The 19,991-nt window shown below is 44.2% G+C and overlaps 2 protein-coding genes across 2 annotated transcripts in view; one reads left to right on the plus strand and one right to left on the minus strand.

Moving 5' to 3' along the window:
* Window positions 1-19,991, minus strand: part of ASB2 (ankyrin repeat and SOCS box containing 2) — a 99,029-nt gene that overhangs the window by 73,193 nt on the left and 5,845 nt on the right. The gene's annotated exons all lie outside the window — the stretch shown is intronic.
* The window catches only part of CCDC197 (coiled-coil domain containing 197), a 31,769-nt gene that overhangs the window by 9,281 nt on the left and 2,497 nt on the right, over window positions 1-19,991 (plus strand). Inside the window, exons 3-7 of the mRNA XM_077268310.1 lie at window positions 16,087-16,263; window positions 16,357-16,514; window positions 16,712-16,794; window positions 17,366-17,538; window positions 19,379-19,489. Coding sequence (XP_077124425.1) covers window positions 16,087-16,263; window positions 16,357-16,514; window positions 16,712-16,794; window positions 17,366-17,538; window positions 19,379-19,489 — 702 coding nt within the window. The remainder of the gene's footprint in view (window positions 1-16,086; window positions 16,264-16,356; window positions 16,515-16,711; window positions 16,795-17,365; window positions 17,539-19,378; window positions 19,490-19,991) is intronic.

Here is a 19,991-nt window from a genome sequence, read left to right on the forward strand (position 1 = left end):
TGTAATCCATCTCTTCTGCAGTGATTTTACTGTACATGGCAGATGAATTGCCGGCTTTTCTTCTAAATATATATATATATATACTAGATGGTGGCCCGATTCTAACGCATCGGGTATTCTAGAATATGCATGTCCACATAGTATATTGCCCAGTTACGTAGTATATTGCCCAGTCACGTAGTATTTAGTATATTGCCCAGCGACGTAGTATAGCGACGTAGTATATTGGCCAGCGACGTAGTATATTGCTCAGCGCTGTAGTATATTGCCCAGTTACGTAGTATACAGCACAGAGCCACGTAGTATATTGGCTAGCGATGTAGTATAGCGACGTAGTATATTGCTCAGCGCTGTAGTATATTGCCCAGTTACGTAGTATATTGCCCAGCGACGTAGTATATTGCCCAGTTACGTAGTATATTGCCCAGCGACGTAGTATATTGCCCAGTTACGTAGTATATTGCCCAGTGACGTACTATACAGCACAGAGCCACGTAGTATATTGCCCAGTCACGTAGTATATTGCCCAGTGACGTACTATACAGCACAGAGCCACGTAGTATATTGCACAGCGAAGTAGTATAGAGCAGAGCCACGTAGTATATTAGCCAGTCACGTAATATATTGGCCAGTTACGTAGTATATTGCCCAGTGACGTACTATACAGCACAGAGCCACGTAGTATATTGCAAAGCGCAGTAGTATAGAGCAGAGCCACGTAGTATATTAGCCAGTCACGTAGTATATTGCCCAGCCACAGGTTAAAAAATAAAAAAGAAACATATACTCACCTGTCCGAGGGCCCCTTGTAGTCCACGGCAGCTTCCGGTCCCAGGCTTTGTCTGTGCACTGCGCACTGCGCAGGTCTTGTGATGACGTCACGGTCACATGACCGTGTAGCGGTCACGTGACCGTGACGTCACATCAGGTCCTTGCCGCGCAGGACTTGTGTTGACGTCGCGGTCACATGACCGTGACGTCATGGCAGGTCCTGCTGTCATACCATCTTTGCCACCGCAAGCTGCACCGGAAGATGGCGGGCGACGCGAGCGGCTCAGCGGACTACAGAGGGGGAGTATAGCAGGTTTTTTTTTTTTATTATTTGTAACATTACATTTTGTACTATTGATGCCGCATAGGCAGCGTCAATAGTACAAAGTTGGGGACAGACAGGGTTAATAGCGGCGGTAACGGAGTGCGTTACCCGCGGCATAACGCGGTCCGTTACCGCCGGCATTAACCCTGTGTGAGCGGTGTATGCGGGCGCCGGGCAGTGAGTGCGGGGAGTAAGCGGCCATTTTTTTTTTTCTGTGCGCGTCGCTGATTGGTCGCGGCAGCCATGACAGGCAGCTGCCGAGACCAATCAGCGAACGAATAACCGTTACGGAAGTTGAGGACAGACGGAAGTGCCCTTAGGCAATTATATAGTATATATATATATATATATATATATATACAGTGGGGCAAAATAGTATTTAGTCAGTCTGCAATAATGCAAGTTCCACCACTTAAAAAGATGAGAGGCGTCTGTAATTTACATCATAGATAGACCTCAACTATGGGAGACAAACTGAGAAAAAAAAATCCAGAAAATCACATTGTCTGTTTTTTTTATCATTTTATTTGCATATTCTGGTGGAAAATAAGTATTTGGTCAGAAACAAACAATCAAGATTTCTGGCTCTCACAGACCTGTAACTTCTTCTTTAAGAGTCTCCTCTTTCCTCCACTCATTACCTGTAGTAATGGCACCTGTTTAAACTTGTTATCAGTATAAAAAGACACCTGTGCACACCCTCAAACAGTCTGACTCCAAACTCCACTATGGTGAAGACCAAAGAGCTGTCAAAGGACACCAGAAACAAAATTGTAGCCCTGCACCAGGCTGGGAAGACTGAATCTGCAATAGCCAACCAGCTTGGAGTGAAGAAATCAACAGTGGGAGCAATAATTAGAAAATGGAAGACATTCAAGACCACTGATAATCTCCCTCGATCTGGGGCTCCACGCAAAATCCCACCCCGTGGGGTCAGAATGATCACAAGAACGGTGAGCAAAAATCCCAGAACCACGCGGGGGGACCTAGTGAATGAACTGCAGAGAGCTGGGACCAATGTAACAAGGCCTACCATAAGTAACACACTACGCCACCATGGACTCAGATCCTGCAGTGCCAGACGTGTCCCACTGCTTAAGCCAGTACATGTCCGAGCCCGTCTGAAGTTTGCTAGAGAGCATTTGGATGATCCAGAGGAGTTTTGGGAGAATGTCCTATGGTCTGATGAAACCAAACTGGAACTGTTTGGTAGAAACACAACTTGTCGTGGTTGGAGGAAAAAGAATACTGAGTTGCATCCATCAAACACCATACCTACTGTAAAGCATGGTGGTGGAAACATCATGCTTTGGGGCTGTTTCTCTGCAAAGGGGCCAGGACGACTGATCCGGGTACATGAAAGAATGAATGGGGCCATGTATCGTGAGATTTTGAGTGCAAACCTCCTTCCATCAGCAAGGGCATTGAAGATGAAACGTGGCTGGGTCTTTCAACATGACAATGATCCAAAGCACACCGCCAGGGCAACGAAGGAGTGGCTTCGTAAGAAGCATTTCAAGGTCCTGGAGTGGCCTAGCCAGTCTCCAGATCTCAACCCTATAGAAAACCTTTGGAGGGAGTTGAAAGTCCGTGTTGCCAAGCGAAAAGCCAAAAACATCACTGCTCTAGAGGAGATCTGCATGGAGGAATGGGCCAACATACCAACAACAGTGTGTGACAACCTTGTGAAGACTTAAAGAAAACGTTTGACCACTGTCATTGCCAACAAAGGATATATTACAAAGTATTGAGATGAAATTTTGTTTCTGACCAAATACTTATTTTCCACCAGAATATGCAAATAAAATGATAAAAAAACAGACAATGTGATTTTCTGGATTTTTTTTTCTCAGTTTGTCTCCCATAGTTGAGGTCTACCTATGATGTAAATTACAGACGCCTCTCATCTTTTTAAGTGGTGGAACTTGCACTATTGCTGACTGACTAAATACTTTTTTGCCCCACTGTATATATATATATATATATATATATATATAATTAGTTTTGGTCAAGTCAGTTTCTTCCTGAAAATGATTGCAATCGCAAACTCTTTGGTATTATTATCTTCATTTAATTTGTCTTAAATGAAAAAACACAAAAGAGAATGAAGCAAAAAGCAAAACATTGATCATTTCACACAAAACTCCAAAAATGGGCCAGAAAAAAGTATTGGCACCCTCAGCCTAAGGGCTCATTTCCACTTGCGAGAATCACGTCCGTGTCTCGCATGTGGAAACCAAGCTGTGGTGCCGGCACTCCAGAGCGGAGCGTGCAGCTCCATGTGTTCCTATGCGGCTGCACGCTCCGCTCACAAGTGCCGGCACCAGAGCTTGGTTTCCACATGCGAGACACGGACGTGTTTCTCGCAAATGGAAACAAGCCCTAATACTTGGTTGCACAACCTTTAGGCCTGTTTCACACGTCAGTGGCTCCAGTACATGTGGTGACAGTTTTCTCACGTACCGGACACACTGACTCACGTAGACACATTAAAATAAATGTGTCTCTGCACATGTCAGCGTGTTTTCACAGACCGTGTGTTCGTTTGAAAAACACGGAGACATGTCAGTGTTCGTGGGAGCGCACGGATCACACGGACCCATTAAAGTCAATGGGTCCGTGTAAACACGTACCGCACACGGATGCTGTCCGTGTGCCGCCCGTGTGCCGACTGAGGACCACACGGACAGTGCAGGAGACAGCGCTAGAGTTAAGCGCTGTCCCCAGCGTGTGGTGCTGATACCAGCATTCATTCCTTCTCCCCAGCAGCGTTCGCTGGAGAGAAGGAATGAAAAATCAATGTGTTTTTTTTTATTTTTTTGTGTTTAAAATAAAGTTCCCGGTCACCTCCCGCCTCCCACCCCCTGTGCGCCCGCCCCCTTGCATTAAAATACTCACCCAGCACCCGCAATGCTTCCTCTCAGCGCCGCAGCTTGTCGTGTATGAGCGGTCACGTAGTGCCGCTCATTACAGTGATGAATATGCGGCTCCACCTCCCATAGGGGTGGAGCCGCATATTCATCACTGTAATGAGCGGTACCACGTGACCGCTCATACACGACAAGCTGCGGCGCTGAGAGGAACTAAAAAAAAAATAAAAACCTAGATTTTTCATTCCTTCTCTCCAGCGAACGCTGCTGGAGAGAAGTAATGAATGCCGGCTTCAGCACCACACGCAGGGGGGACAGCGCTTAACTCTAGTGCTGTCTCCTGCACGGTCCGTGTGGTCCTCAGTCGGCACACGGCTGCCGCACGTGTGCCACACTGATGTGCCATGTGAGCACACGGACAACTCCGGTACCGATTTTTCCGGTATCGGAATTATCTGGACGTGTGAGACTGGACTTAGCCAAAATAACTGCGACCAAACGCTTCCGGTAACCATCAGTGAGTTTCTTACAATGCTCTGCTGGAATTTTAGACCATTCTTCTATGGCAAACTGCTCCAGGTTCCTGATATTTGAAGGGTGCCTTCTCCAAAGTGCCATTTTTAGGCTGGTTTCACACTTGCGTTTTTTGCCGCTGCGTTTTAGCACAAAAAAAGCATGCGTTTTTTTTCCCTATATTTAACATTAAAAACGCATGCTTTTTTTGTATGCGTTTTGCCGCGTTTGACGACGCATGCGTCTTTTCTATGCTTGCGTTTTGTTGCAGAAATGCAACATGTAGTCATTTCTAGAGGCTTTTTTTGCAGCAAAAAAACGTATTGTTGTCTATGTAAATGCATGCGTTTTTAAGCACATGCGTTTGGTTGCGTTTTAAACGCATGCGTTTCAAACACATGCGTTTCAATAGAAAAAAACAAGAATACACACTGATAAGCCACCCCCCACCACCAAGGTGATAAAGGGATCCAAACCCTAACCCTACCCCTAACCCTAACCCTAGGGATCCTAACCCTAACCCTAGGGATCCTAACCCTACCCCTAACCCTAGGGATCCTAACCCTACCCCTAACCCTAGGGATCCTAACCCTACCCCTAACCCTTGCTATTTCTATTTATAGTGGGTTTTCTAGATGATTTTGATGATTGGCAGCTGTCACACACTTCTCAGCATGCATTTCAAAAACGCAAACGCAGGAAAAAACGCATGTAAACGCGTCAAAACGCCGCGTTTTTTTACCGCATGAGAAAACGCATGCGTCTAAAAAACGCAGCGTTTGCACGGGTTTACATGCGTTTTTTTCACCACCTCCGTTTGCGTTTTAAACGCTGCGTTTTTAAACGCAAATGTGAAACTAGCCTTAGATCTCTCCACAGGTGTTCTATGGGATTCAGGTCTGGACTCATTGCTGGCCACCTTAGAAGTCTCCAGTGCTTTCTCTCAAACCATTTTCTAGTGCTTTTTGAAGTGTGTTTTGGGTCATTGTCCTGCTGGAAGACCCATGACCTCTGAGGGAGACCCAGTTTTCTCACACTGGGCCCTACATTATGCTGCAAAATTTGTTGGTAGTCTTCAGACTTCATAATGCCATGCACACGGTCAAACAGTCCAGTGCCAGAGGCAGCAAAGCAACCCCAAAACATCAGGGAACCTCCGCCATGTTTGATTGTAGGGACCGTGTTCTTTTCTTTGAATGCCTCTTTTTTTCTCCTGTAAACTCTATGTTGATGCCTTTGCCCAAAAAGCTGTACTTTTGTCTCATCTGACCAGAGAACATTCTTCCAAAACGTTTTAGGCTTTTTCAGGTAAGTTTTGGCAAACTCCAGCCTGGCTTTTTTATGTCTCGGGGTAAGAAGTGGGGTTTTCCTGAGTCTCCTACCATACAGTCCCTTTTCATTCAGATGCCAACGGATAGTACGGGTTGACACTGTCGTACCCTCAGACTGCAGGGCAGCTTGAACTTGTTTGGATGTTAGTCGAGGTTCTTTATCCAACATCCGCACAATCTTGCGTTGAAATCTCTTGTCAATTTTTCTTTTCCGTCCACATCTAGGGAGGTTAGCCACAGTGCCATGGACTTTAAACTTCTTGATGACACTGCACGCGGTAGACACAGGAGCATTCAGGTCTTTGGAGATGGACTTGTAGCCTTGAGATTGCTCATGCTTCCTCACAATTTGGTTTCTCAAGTCCTCAGACAGTTCTTTGGTCTTCTTTCTTTTCTCCATGCTCAATGTGGTACACACAAGGACACAGGCTGAGTCAACTTTAATCCATGTCAACTGGCTGCAAGTGTGATTTAGTTATTTCCAACACCTGTTAGGTGCCACAGGTAAGTTACAGGTGCTGTTAATTACACACATTAGAGAAGCATCACATGATTTTTCGAACAGTGCCAATACTTTTGTCCACCCCCTTTTTTTATGTTTGGTGTGGAATTATATCCAATTTGGACAATTAGGACAATTCTTTTTGTGTTTTTTCATGTAAGACAAATTAAATGAAGATGATAATAATAAAGAATTTGTGTTTGCAATTATTTTCAGGAAGTATTATCTGACAGAATTGCAGGGGTGTCAATGCTTTTGGCCACAAGTGTGTGTGTGTGTGTGTGTGTGTGTGTGTGTGTGTGTGTGTGTGTGTGTATGTGTATGTGTATGTGTATATGTATGTATGTATGTATGTATGTAATATATATATATATATATATACACATACATACACACACACACACACATATACACAAATTAAGCAAAAGAAGGCAGCACTCCTCCAAGTCCAGCATTGTGCTGTTCCAATTTTTCTTTTTCTATATATTATACATACTGTTTATGTATGCATGTACTATATATATATATATATATATATATATATATATATATATATATATATATATATATTTTATATGTATTATTTTATATGTATATATTATATATTATTATATATTATTATATCATATATTAATATTAATATATTAATATTATACATTACTATATATATATATATATATATATATATATATATATATATATATATATATATATATATATATATATATATATATATATATATATATATATATATATATATTTAAAAAAAAAAAAGAGGCAGCACTCCATTATTCCAGTGAAGAATTGTGCAGGGTTTAATTTACCCACATATTCAGGCTGAATATGTGGGTAAATTAAACCCTGCACATTTCTTCACTGGAATAATGGAGTGCTGCCTCTTTTTTTGAAACTATATGGAATCTGGATGATCGGTGGACTGGTTGTCTGGGGGCCTTGCACCTGAAGATAAGTATCTCTGTGCTGTTCCCTTTTTTTTGTGTTATATACACACATTCATACACACACAGTGGGGAAAAAAGTATTTAGTCAGCCACCGATTGTGCAAGTTCTCCCACTTAAAAAGATGAGAGAGGCCTGTAATTGACATCATAGGTAGACCACAACTATGAGAGTCAAAATGGGACAAATCCAGAAAATCACCTTGTCTGATTTGGCAAGATTTATTTAGCAACTTAACAAATAGATTTCTAGCTCTCACAGACTTGTAACTTCTTCTTTAAGAGGCTCCTCTGTCCTCCATTCATTTCCTGTAGTAATGGCACCTGTTTGAACTTGTTATCACCTGTCCACAACCTTAACCCCTTCCCGACCCATGACGCCTATGTGGCGTCATGGAATGATCGCATCCCTGCAGATCGGGTGAAAGGGTTAACTCCTATTTTACCCGATCTGCAGGGAGAGGGGGAGTTGTACTTCAGCCTAGGGGGGGTGGCTTTGCCCCCACGTGGCTACGATCGCTCTGTTTGGCTGTTGAAAGTGTAACAGCCAATCAGAGCAATTTGCAATATTTCACCAATGAAAATGGTGAAATATTGCAATCCAGCCATGGCCGATGCTGCAATAGCATCTGCCATGGCTGGAAATCATGTTCTGCCCCCCCCCACCGCCCCCGATCTCCTCCCCAGTCCTCCGTTCTGTCCGGTACCCCCCTCCGTCCCGCTGTTCGCTCCCCCGTGCTCCTGTCCGCTCCCCCGTACTCCTGTCCGCTCCCTCGTGCTCCTGTCCGCTCCCCCCGTCCTCCGATCCCCCCCCTGTGCTCCGATCCACCCCCCCCACCCCCTCATACTTACCGAGCCTCCCGAAGTCGGTCCGTCTTCTCCCTGGGCGCCGCCATCTTCCAAGATGGCGGGCGCATGCTCAATTGCGCCCGCCGAATCTGCCGCCTGGCAGATTCGTTACAAGTACATTTTGATCGCTGTGGTAGGTTCTATCACAGCGATCAAAATAAAAAAAATAATAAATAAACCCCCCCCTTTATCACCCCCATAGGTAGGGACAATAATGAAATAAAGAAAATATTTTTTTTTCTTTTTCCACTAGGGTTAGAACTAGGGTTAGAACTAGGGTTAGAACTAGGGGTAGGGTTAGGGTTAGGGTTAGGGGTAGGGTTAGGGTTATGGCATGTGCACACAGTGCGGATTTGGCCGCGGATCCGCAGCGGATTGGCCGCGGATCCGCAGCGGATTGGCCGCGGATCCGCAGCGGATTGGCCGCTGCGAATTCGTAGCAGTTTTACATCAGGTTTACAGTACCATGTACACCTATGGAAAACCAAATCCGCTGTGCCCATGGTGCGGAAAATTCCGTGCATAAACGCTGCGTTGTATTTTCCGCAGCATGTCAATTCTTTGTGCAGATTCCGCAGCGTTTTACACCTGTTCCTCAATAGGAATCCGCAGGTGAAATCCGCACAAAAAAACACTGGAAATCTGCTGTAAATCCGCAGGTAAAGCGCAGTGCCTTTTACCTGCAGATTTTTCAAAAATCGTGCGGAAAAATCTCACACGAATCCGCAACGTGGGCACATAGCCTTAGGGTTAGGGTTGGAATTAGAGTTAGGGTTGGAATTAGGGCTAGGGTTAGAAATAGGGTTAAGATTAGGCTTGTGGTTAGGGTTACGGATAGGGTTAGGGGTGTGTTGGGGTTACAGTTGTGGTTAGGGTTGGGATTAGGGTTAGGGTTGGGATTAGGGTTAGGATTAGGATTGGAATTAGGGTTACGGGTGTGTTGGGGTTAGGGTTGTGGTTAGGGGTGTGTTGGGGTTAGGGTTGTGATTAGGGTTATGGCTACAGTTGGGATTAGGATTAGGGGTGTGTTGGGGTTAGTGTTGAAGTTAGAATTGAGGGGTTTCCACTGTTTAGGCACATCAGGGGTCTCCAAACGCAACATGGCGCCACCATTGATTCCAGCCAATCTTGCGTTCAAAAAGTCAAATGGTGCTCCCTCCCTTCCAAGCCCCGACGTGCGCCCAAACAGTGGTTTACCCCCACATTTGGGGTACCAACGTACTAAGGACAAACTGGGCAACAACTGTTGGGGTCCAATTTCTCCTGATACCCTTGCAAAAATAAAAAATTACTTGCTAAAACATAATTTTTGAGGAAAGAACAATTATTTTTTATTTTCACGGCTCTGCGTTATAAACTTCTGTGAAGCACTTGGGGGTTGAAAGTGCTCACCACACATCTAGATAAGTTCCTTGGGGGGTCTAGTTTCCAAAATGGGGTCACTTGTGGGGTGTTTCTACTGTTTAGGCACATCAGGGGCTCTGCAAATGCAATGTGACGCCCGCAGACCATTCCATCAAAGTCTGCATTTCAAATGTCACTACTTCCCTTCCGAGCCCTGTCGTGTGCCCAAACAGTGGTTTACCCCCACATATGGGGTATCAGCGTACTCACAACAAACTGGGCAACAAATATTGGGGTCCAATTTCTCCTGTTACCCTTGTGAAAATAAAAAATTGCTTGCTAAAACATCTTTTCTGAGGAAAGAAAAAAGATTTTTTATTTTCACGGCTCTGCATTGTAAACGTCTGTGAAGCACTTGGGGGTTGAACATGCTCACCACACATCTAGATAAGTTCCTTGGGGGGTCTAGTTTCCAAAATGGGGTCACTTGTGGGGGGTTTCTACTGTTTAGGCATATCAGGGGCTCTGCAAACGTAACATGATGCCCGCAGACCATTCCATCAAAGTCTGCATTTCAAAACGTCACTACTTCCCTTCCGAGCCCCGGCATGTGCCCAAACAGTGGTTTACCCCCACATATGGGGTATCAGCGTACTCAGGAGAAACTGGAAAACAACTTTTGGGGTCAAATTTCTCCTGTTACCCTTGCAAAAATAAAAAATTCTGCGCTAAAAAAATATTTTTGAGGAAAGGAAACACATTTATTAATTTCACGGCTCTGCGTTATAAACTTCTGTGAAGCACTTGGGGGTTCAAAGTGCTCACCACACATCTAGATAAGTTCCCTTGGGGGTCTAGTTTCCAAAATGGAGTCACTTGTGGGGAGTTCCTACTGTTTAAGCACATCAGGGGCTCTGCAAACGCAACCTGACGCCCGCAGAGCATTCCATCAAAGTCTGCATTTTAAAACGTCACTACTTCCCTTCCAAACCCCGACGTGTGCCAAAACAGTGGTTTACCCCCACATATGGGTTATCAGCGTACTCAGGAGAAACTGGACAACAACTTTTGGGGTCCAATTTCTCCTGTTACCCTTGGGAAAATAAAAAATTGTGGGCTAAAAAATCATTTTTGAGAAAAGAAAAATTATTTTTTATTTTCATGGCTCTGCGTTGTAAACTTCTGTGAAGCACTTGGGGGTTCAAAGTGCTCACCACACATCTAGATTAGTTCCTTGGGAGGTCTAGTTTCCAAAATGGGGTCACTTGTGCGGGAGCTCCAATGTTTAGGCACACAGGGGCTCTCCAAACGCGACATGGTGTCCGCTAATGATTGGAGCTAATTTTCCATTCAAAAAGCCAAATGGCGTGCCTTCCCTTCCGAGCCCTGCGGTGCGCCCAAACAGTGGTTTACCCCCACATATGGGGTATCATCGTACTCAGGACAAACTGGACAACAACATTTGGGGTCCAATTTCTCCTATTACCCTTGGGAAAATAAAAAATTCTGGGCTAAAAATCATTTTTGAGGAAAGAAAAATTATTTTTTATTTTCACGGCTCTGCGTTATAAACTTCTGTAAAGCACCTGGGGGTTGTAAGTGCTCACTATGCATCTAGATAAGTTCCTTGGGGGGTCTAGTTTCCAAAATGGGGTCACTTGTAGGGGAGCTCCAATGTTTAGGCACACAGGGGCTCTCCAAACGCGACATGGTGTCTGCTAATGATTGGAGCTAATTTTCCATTCAAAAAGTCAAATGGCACGCCTCCCCTTCCGAGCCTTGCCGTGCACCCAAACAGTGGTTTACCCCCACATATGAGGTATCGGCGTACTCAGGAGAAATTGCCCAACAAATTTTAGGATCCATTTTATCCTGTTGCCCATGTGAAAATGAAAAAATTGAGGCTAAAAGAAATTTTGTGTGAAAAAAAAGTACTTTTTCATTTTTACGGATCAATTTGTGAAGCACCTGAGAGTTTAAAGTGCTCACTATGCTTCTAGATAAGTTCCTTGGGGGGTCTAGTTTCCAAAATGGGGTCACTTGTGGGGGAGCTCCAATGTTTAGGCACACAGGGGCTCTCCAAACGTGACATGGTGTCTGCTAGCGATGGAGATAATTTTTCATTGAAAAAGTCAAATGGCGCTCCTTCCCTTCCGAGCCCTGCCGTGCGCCCAAACAGTGGTTTACCCCCACATATGAGGTATCAGCGTACTCAGAACAAATTGGACAACAACGTTCGTGGTCCAGTTTCTCCTTTTACCCTTGGGAAAATAAAAAAAATTTCGCTAAAAGATCATTTTTGTGACTAAAAAGTTAAATGTTCATTTTTTACTTCCATGTTGCTTCTGCTGCTGTGAAACACCTGAAGGGTTAATAAACTTCTTGAATGTGGTTTTGAGCACCTTGAGGGGTGCAGTTTTTAGAATGGTGTCACTTTCGGGTATTTTCAGCCATATAGAACCCTCAAACTGACTTCAAATGTGAGGTGGTCCCTAAAAAAAATGGTTTTGTAAATTTTGTTGCAAAAATGAGAAATCACTGGTCAAATTTTAACCCTTATAACTTCCTAGCAAAAAAAAAAATTGTTTCCAAAATTGTGCTGATGTAAAGTAGACATGTGGGAAATGTTATTTATTAACTATTTTGTGTCACATAACTCTCTGGTTTAACAGAATAAAAATTCAAAATGTGAAAATTGCGAAATTTTCAAAATTTTTGCCAAATTTCCATTTTTTTCACAAATAAACTCAGAAATTATCGACCTAAATTTACCACTAACATGAAGCCCAATATGCCACGAAAAAACAATCTCAGAATCGCTAGGATCCGTTGAAGCGTTCCTGAGTTATTACCTCATAAAGGGACACTGGTCAGAATTGCAAAAAACGGCAAGGTCATGAAGGGGTTAAATAGTCACACTCCAAACTCCACTATGGTGAAGACCAAAGAGCTGTCGAACACCAGAAACAAAATTGCAGCCCTGCACCAGGCTGGGAAGACTGAATCTGCAATAGGAGAGCAGCTTGGTGTGATGAAATTAACTGTGGGAGCCAGAATAAACCAATGGAAGACATACAAGACCACTGATAATCTCCCTTGATCTGGGGCTGCACACAAGATCTCACCCCGTGGGGTCAAAATGATCACAAGAACAGTGAGCAAAAATCCCAGAACCACATGGGGGGACCTAGTGAATGACCTGCATAGAGCTGGGACCACCGTAACAAAGGCTACCATCAGTAACACACTACGCCGCCAGGGGCTCAGATCCTGCAGTGCCAGACGTGTCCCCCTGCTTAAGCCAGTACATGTCCGGGCCCGTCTGAAGGTTGCTGGAGAGCATTTGGCTTATCCAGAAGAGTATTGGGAGAATGTCATATGATCTGATGAAACCAAAGTAAAACTGTTTGGTAGAAAAAAAAAATCATCGTGTTTGGAGGAGACAGAATATGCTGTGTTGCATCCAAAGAACACCATACCTACTGTGAAGCATGGGGGTGTCAATATCATGCTTTGGGGCTGTTCTCTCTGTAAAGGGACCAGGACGACTGATCCGTGTACATGAAAGAATGAATGGGGCCATGTATCGTGAGATTTGGAGTGCAAACCTCCTGCCATCAGCAAGGGCATTGAAGATGAAACGTGGATGGGTCTTTCAGCATGATAATGATCCCAAGCCCACTGCCAGGGCAATCAAGGAGTGGCTTCGTAAGAAGCATATGAAGGTCCTGGAGTGGCCTAGCCAGTCTCCAGATCTCAACCCCATAGAAAACCTTTGGAGGGAGTTGAATGTTTGTGTTGCCCAGCGACAAGCCCAAAGCATCACTGCTCTAGAGGAGAACTGCATGGAGGAATGGGCCAATATACCACCAACAATGTGTGCCAACCTTGTGAAGAGTTCCAGAAAACGTTTGACCTCTGTCATTGCAAAAAAAGGATATATAACAAAATATTGAGATGAACTTTTGTTAATGACCAAATACTTATTTTGCACCATAATTTGCAAAATAAATCTTGCCAAATCAGACAAGGTGATTTTCTGGATTTGTTTTCTCATTTTGCCCTCATAGTTGTGGTCTACCTATTATGTATGTCAATTACAGGCCTCTCATCTTTTTAAGTGGGAGGGGTTGCATAAATACTTTTTTTGTGTGTGTGCGCGTGTATATATATATATATATATATATATATATATATATATATATATATATATATATATATATATATATATATATATATATATATATATATATATATATACCGTATTGACTCGAGTATAAGCCGAGATTTTCAGACCAAATTTTTGGGCTGAAAGTGCCCCTCTCGGCTTATACTCGAGTCACGGTCGGCGGCAGGGTAGGCGGGTGAGGGGGAGAGAGGTCTGAGGCATACTCATCTGCTTCCGGCGCTCCTGGCGCTGTCCCTGCAGTCCCACGGTCTTCGGGTGCCGCAGCTCTTCCCCTGTTCAGCGGTCACGTGGGACCGCTCATTAAAGTCATGAATATGGACTCCACTCCCATAGGGGTGGAGCCGCATATTCATTTCTCTAATGAGCAGTGGCAGTGACCGCTGACAGAGGAAGAGGCTGCGGCACCCGAAGACCAGCTGTCCGGGAGAAGGAGCCAGGGACGCCGGGAGCAGGTAAGTATTACATATTCACCTGTCCGCGTTCCAACCGCCGAGCGCCGCTCCGTCTTCCCGTCCTCTTGCTCTGACTGTTCAGGTCAGAGGGCGCGATGACGTACTAATCTGCGCGCTGCCCTCTGCCTGAACAGTCAGTGCGGAGAGACGCCGAGACGGGATGCTGAGGAGCTGCGGGCAGCAAGAGAGGTGAGTATGTCATTTTTTTTTTTTTTATTGCAGCAGCAGCATTATAGATGGGGCACAGCTTTCTATGGCACATCTGTGGGGCAATAATGAACGGTGCAGAGCATTGTATATGGGGCACAGCTTTCTATGGCACATCTATGGGGCAATAATGAACGGTGCAGAGCATTGTATATGGGGCACAGCTTTCTATGGCACATCTATGGGGCAACAATGAACGGTGCAGAGCATTGTATATGGGGCACAGCTTTCTATGGCACATCTATGGGGCAACAATGAACGGTGCAGAGCATTGTATATGGGGCACAGCTTTCTATGGCACATCTATGGGGCCATAATGAACGGTGCAGAGCATTGTATATGGGGCACAGCTTTCTATGGCACATCTATGGGGCCATAATGAACGGTGCAGAGCATTCTATATGGCAAAGTTTTATATGGAGCATCTATGGGGCCATAATGAACGGTGCAGAGCATTATATATGGCACAGCTTTATATGAAGCATCTTATGGGGCAATAATGAACGGTATGGAGCATTCTATATGGCACTGTTTTATGTGGAGCATCTATGGGGCCATAATGAAATGTATGGAGCATTCTATATGGCACAGTTTTATATGGAGCATCTATGGGGCCATAATGAAATGTATGGAGCATTCTATATGGCACTGTTTTATGTGGAGCATCTATGGGGCCATAATGAAATGTATGGAGCATTCTATATGGCACAGTTTTATATGGAGCATCTATGGGGCCATAATGAAATGTATGGAGCATTATATGTGGCACAGCTTTATATATGGAGCATCTTATGGGGCAATAATGAACGGTATGGAGCATCTATTTTTATTTTTGAAATTCACCAGTAGCTGCTGCATTTCCTACCCTAGGCTTATACTCGAGTCAATAAGTTTTCCCATTTTTTTGTGGCAAAGTTAGGGGGTCGGCTTATACTCGAGTATATACGGTATATATAATTTTCAAAGGAAATATTCTTCAAAACAACACATATTATATATATATATATATATATATAATATGTGTGTTGTTGAAAATTATGTGTAAATAACAGAGAACTGCTGTATGTAAAAGCTCATGTGAAAATCACCTTTCAATCAGATAGCAATCGCAATGCATTTGGATGTAAATTGGATGCTAGGTTTTAAAAATTCAGATTGTACTTACATGACACTCATGCGACTCTTGGCAGGGAGACTCGGGCCGATTTTTTTTTACTTTTAGTGTGACTCCAGCCTAAATGTTCAATCAGCGATTGTCAACAGCTTCCATTGATTTCAATACGAGTCCTGGACTTCTCTATTCCCAAAATTTCTGCTGGACATACTACTGTATACTTAGCTATTGGGGTGGGCTGCACTAAGCAGGGATCATCCCTAGGTATGGGAAATATATAAAGGGGTTATAAACTACTGAACACCTCTGCTTAAATCACTTCAGGTCCCTATAGAAAATAAAAAGAATCTATAGTCAAATCGCTGGAAGGTTGTCGCTATGGGAGGTGGATACAGATTGTTTGTAGACCCTAGCTGGGGTTTTCCAGTAATGGAGTTGTAAGTGATGAATTGGTCCACAACGGCGATCATAAAAAAACAGGTGAACACAAATTAGATGACAAAAAGGTGAAGATTAAAAGAAATCAAAAACAGTCGAAAAACACCATAAATCAGACAAAAAAAGGCAGAAATGTTATAATGAATCAGACCAGGTGTTGTTGAGGAACGTTTCTCTGTGAAATCCTCCATTACATTGTGCTCCTCTTTGGTTTCTCTTGAGGCCGCTGGTAAGATACTGGACACCAGTAAAAACACTTTACAAAAGACGTTGGTTTTGAAGAAGGAGGTGGAGTATGATCGTGTGAGCCAAGAACTGGTCCAGAAGCGGGAGGAGTACTGTGAACGCCTGCGCTTGCTGGAGGGGCGGAAGGAGGAGTTTGCACTGAGACAGAAGGAGGTGAGGAGGATGCTGGAGGGTCCTGGACCGATTATCGGGGAGACCTACATGTATTTTACAGCACTATTGTTTATTTCTCTCTGTTGCCCGCAGTACTCGGAGAAAGCTGTGAAGTTTGAGAGGTTCCTGAAGGACAGCGAAGCCAAGAGGAGGAGGGCGATAGCAAAGTACCAGACGGAGTCGAGGCAGAACGAGCAGCGGCAGAATGAGATCACAGAGCTGGAGACACAGCTGGAGAACAAGAGGAAGAGGTAGAGGCCACGGGAAAGTCTTCTACTCCACCTTGGAGTTTGGTCTTGTGCCACCTGCACCTAAACTAATGCAAAGTCCATGTGTCTGGTCTGCTTCTTCTGGGCAACATCACTGCAAGGGAGCTGTAGTACTGCACCTTCTCCATGGTGGAGAGAGAAGAAGAAGCAAAGACGTAACAATCTGATTCTATTCACAGACAGAAGACGCTTCATGAAAAGATGAAGACTCACAAAATCTATGAGGACTTTTTGTTGAAAATGGTGGAGAGGGTCCCAGATAGTAAGTCACTTGGGTCTCCTGTACTGGGAATATACCAGTAAGCACATGTCAGGCTGGTGTGATGCACGTCGATATCTAGTAACCATTGTGTACCATCTGTGATGTATCCAACCCCTGAGTCACCTACAGAAGTGTACAGCCCAATGTTTCCTTAACCCATGAAAGATAGAAATCCACCATGCAGAATGGTCTGCCCAATACACACTGATCTTATGAGTACCAGACAGTGAGCGGTCTACCCAAGGACCCTAAAATAGTACCAGAGGGTTGGTGGTCCACCCAGTGCACATTGACCCTATGAGTACCAGACAATGAGCAGTTGACCCCATTTGTACCAACTCATTGTATAAAAGTACCATGCACACCAACCATATTGTGGCCTTAGCAGTTTATCTTAACCCAAGTATATGAGCTGACCTATAAAAATACCAACTATTGAGGGGTCTACCCTATAAAAACCAATCAAGATTTATACACATGTGCAGATACCAGTCCAGTTTATAATGTATGTACTAACCATAGAGTGCCAATGTATACCCACTGGACCAACCTGTTCTCTTACTTTCTCTAGATTATCTAGAATATGGTATAGATTCCCCAGTGAAAGCCATTATCCGACGTCACGAGACCCTCTCTCTGACCAATGAGAATTTGGTGAATAATCTGACAATTCTCGCAGATGATCAGGAAAGTTCACAACTCAGACTGGAAGCTCTGAAGAGACAGCACGACACTACAAAGCTGGTAAATAAATCTATCCTCCCCGGAGCCTCGTCTATACATAAATGTAGAGGAAAAAAAACTAATCGAGGAAAAAAAACAAAAAACCAATCAGCACTCCCAATGTAAACACGTGCAAGCTGCAAACTGCAACACATAGATAAAAAAAGATCACAGCAGCACATGTACATGAATCGGCCATGTGAAAACACAGACAAATACACATTTCTCAAAAATATTTTTTCATAAAAAATGTTTCAAAAATTTTTTTTTTCATAAAACTTAGTTAAAGATGAAATGGAGATTCTTAGCGCATAAATTGGCCAATTCATGTATGCCCATCAACCACGGCAAGGTGATCTCCCCCCGATGGGTCCTACTCTACCATAGATGCCACTCTAAATGTAGATATACTAAATGCTTACTTCAACTCTGGTCATCAAATTGCAGGTTTCATATAGAAAAATCTACATTATGTGCATATATTATACTACTGATCCTGTACTGATCCTGAGTTACATCCTGTATTATACTCCAGAGCTGCACTCACTATTCTACTGGTGCAGTCACTGTGTATACACATTACTGATCCTGAGTTACCTCCTGTATTATACTCCAGAGCTGCACTCACTATTCTGCTGGTGCAGTCACTGTGTACATTACATTACTGATCCTGAGGTACATCCTGTATTATACTCCAGAGCTGCACTCACTATTCTGCTGGTGCAGTCACTGTGTGCATACATTACATTAATGATTCTGTAGTGATCCTGAGTTACATCCTGTATTATACTCCACTGCTGCACTCACTATTCTGCTGGTGCAGTCACTGTGTACATACATTACATTACTGATCCTGTACTATACTCCAGAGCTGCACTCACTATTCTGCTGGTGCAGTCACTGTGTACATACATTACATTACTGATCCTGGGTTACATCCTGTACTATACCCCAGAGCTGCACTCACTATTCTGCTGGTGCAGTCACTGTGTACATACATTACATTACTGATCCTGAGTTACCGCCTGTATTATTCCCCAGAGCTGCACTCACTATTCTGCTGGCATAGTCACTGTGTAAATTGCATGCTTCTTATAGAAGCACCTGCTGATAAGATGTTGTTGGTTTCGGGTTTCACTCCTGAATGTGATCTCCTCTGAGCTGCGCTCCTCTGTGGTGGAGTTCTGCCAGGAGTGAGTAATCTCGGCTTTTGTACATGCAGGGACATAATAAAGGATTACTTTCCTCTTGCTCAGATTCCGCCGCTCGCTGAACAATGGATTCTTGTAAATTAGAATAACTGAATTATGAGACAGTTACAAGAGAACAATGGCGGACTGTACAAGTGACGGATAATCTGCGACACTGAACTGATGCGACGGGGAATAAGGCACGGCCCTACATTCACAGTCCTGGGGTCCCAACTTTAGGGTTTGTCTTTTGGGGTTGAAAGGAGGCGACTTTAGTTGTACGTTGGGGAGTCGGTAACTGGAGCGTGTGTGCTGCGGGAGTAACATGAAATACCCCAAATGTTGTATCTGTCTTGGTTGTGTAGATACACCAAGCAGGAAGGCGTATCTAATGTGACTGCGGGACTGATTAGAACCCATTCTTCGCTACATCTCTCTTACATACACAGTATCTAAGCGTAGGTTAGATACACTTTCTAGCAGGATGTATCTAACATTGTAGCCTTTACTTATTGTTCCGGGGCTGGATGTTTGCACAGGATTCAGATGGAGAGTTGCGCTTTAATTATTTTCCATTCACTATATTGAAGGCTGGATCCCGCCCTTTTAATCTGGTGGACTACAATTCCCATCATGCACGGTGTCACCTCTCACGTCTCTGTGTCCCTTAGACCATGACCAGTGAACTGTCCAAACTGCAGCTGCAATATGACCGACTCTGGGAAAGGAACAAACAGCTGGAAATGACCTTTAGCCGGGAGAAGAATCAGTTCCGGAACCAGGTGAGAGCGTCATGGAGAATGGGGGTTGTAGTTGTGACATGTCATTTAGAAAGAGAAGAGGAGAGGAATGTATTTCTGTTATACCAGCAGTGTAAAGCATGGTGGATCAGTCCGATTCTGTGCTGCTCTGCCTATTGGAGTCAGGTGTAGCCTTATATCTAAGAGGAAGTCCCTGATCATAGTTGTGCTGGAGTGAAGCAGAGCTGCAGTGTAAGGTTACTTTCACACTAGCGTCGTGCACCGACGCATACTGAGGAAGCGCCGCACAACGGGGGCAGCGGATGCTGTTTTTCCACGCATCCGCTGCCCCATTGTGAGGGGCAGGGGCGGAGTTCCAGCTGCGCATGTGCGGTCGGAAATGCTGGACACGACGCACCAAAAAACGTTACATGCAACGTTTTTTGGTGGCGACGGTCCGACGCAACACGACGGTTGCGACGTGTGGCAATGCGTCACACTGCGTCGCTAATGCAAGTCTATGGAGAAAAAACGCATCCTGCAA

This window comes from Ranitomeya variabilis, chromosome 1 (assembly GCF_051348905.1).
Source record: "Ranitomeya variabilis isolate aRanVar5 chromosome 1, aRanVar5.hap1, whole genome shotgun sequence".
Classification (NCBI taxonomy): domain Eukaryota; kingdom Metazoa; phylum Chordata; class Amphibia; order Anura; family Dendrobatidae; genus Ranitomeya; species Ranitomeya variabilis.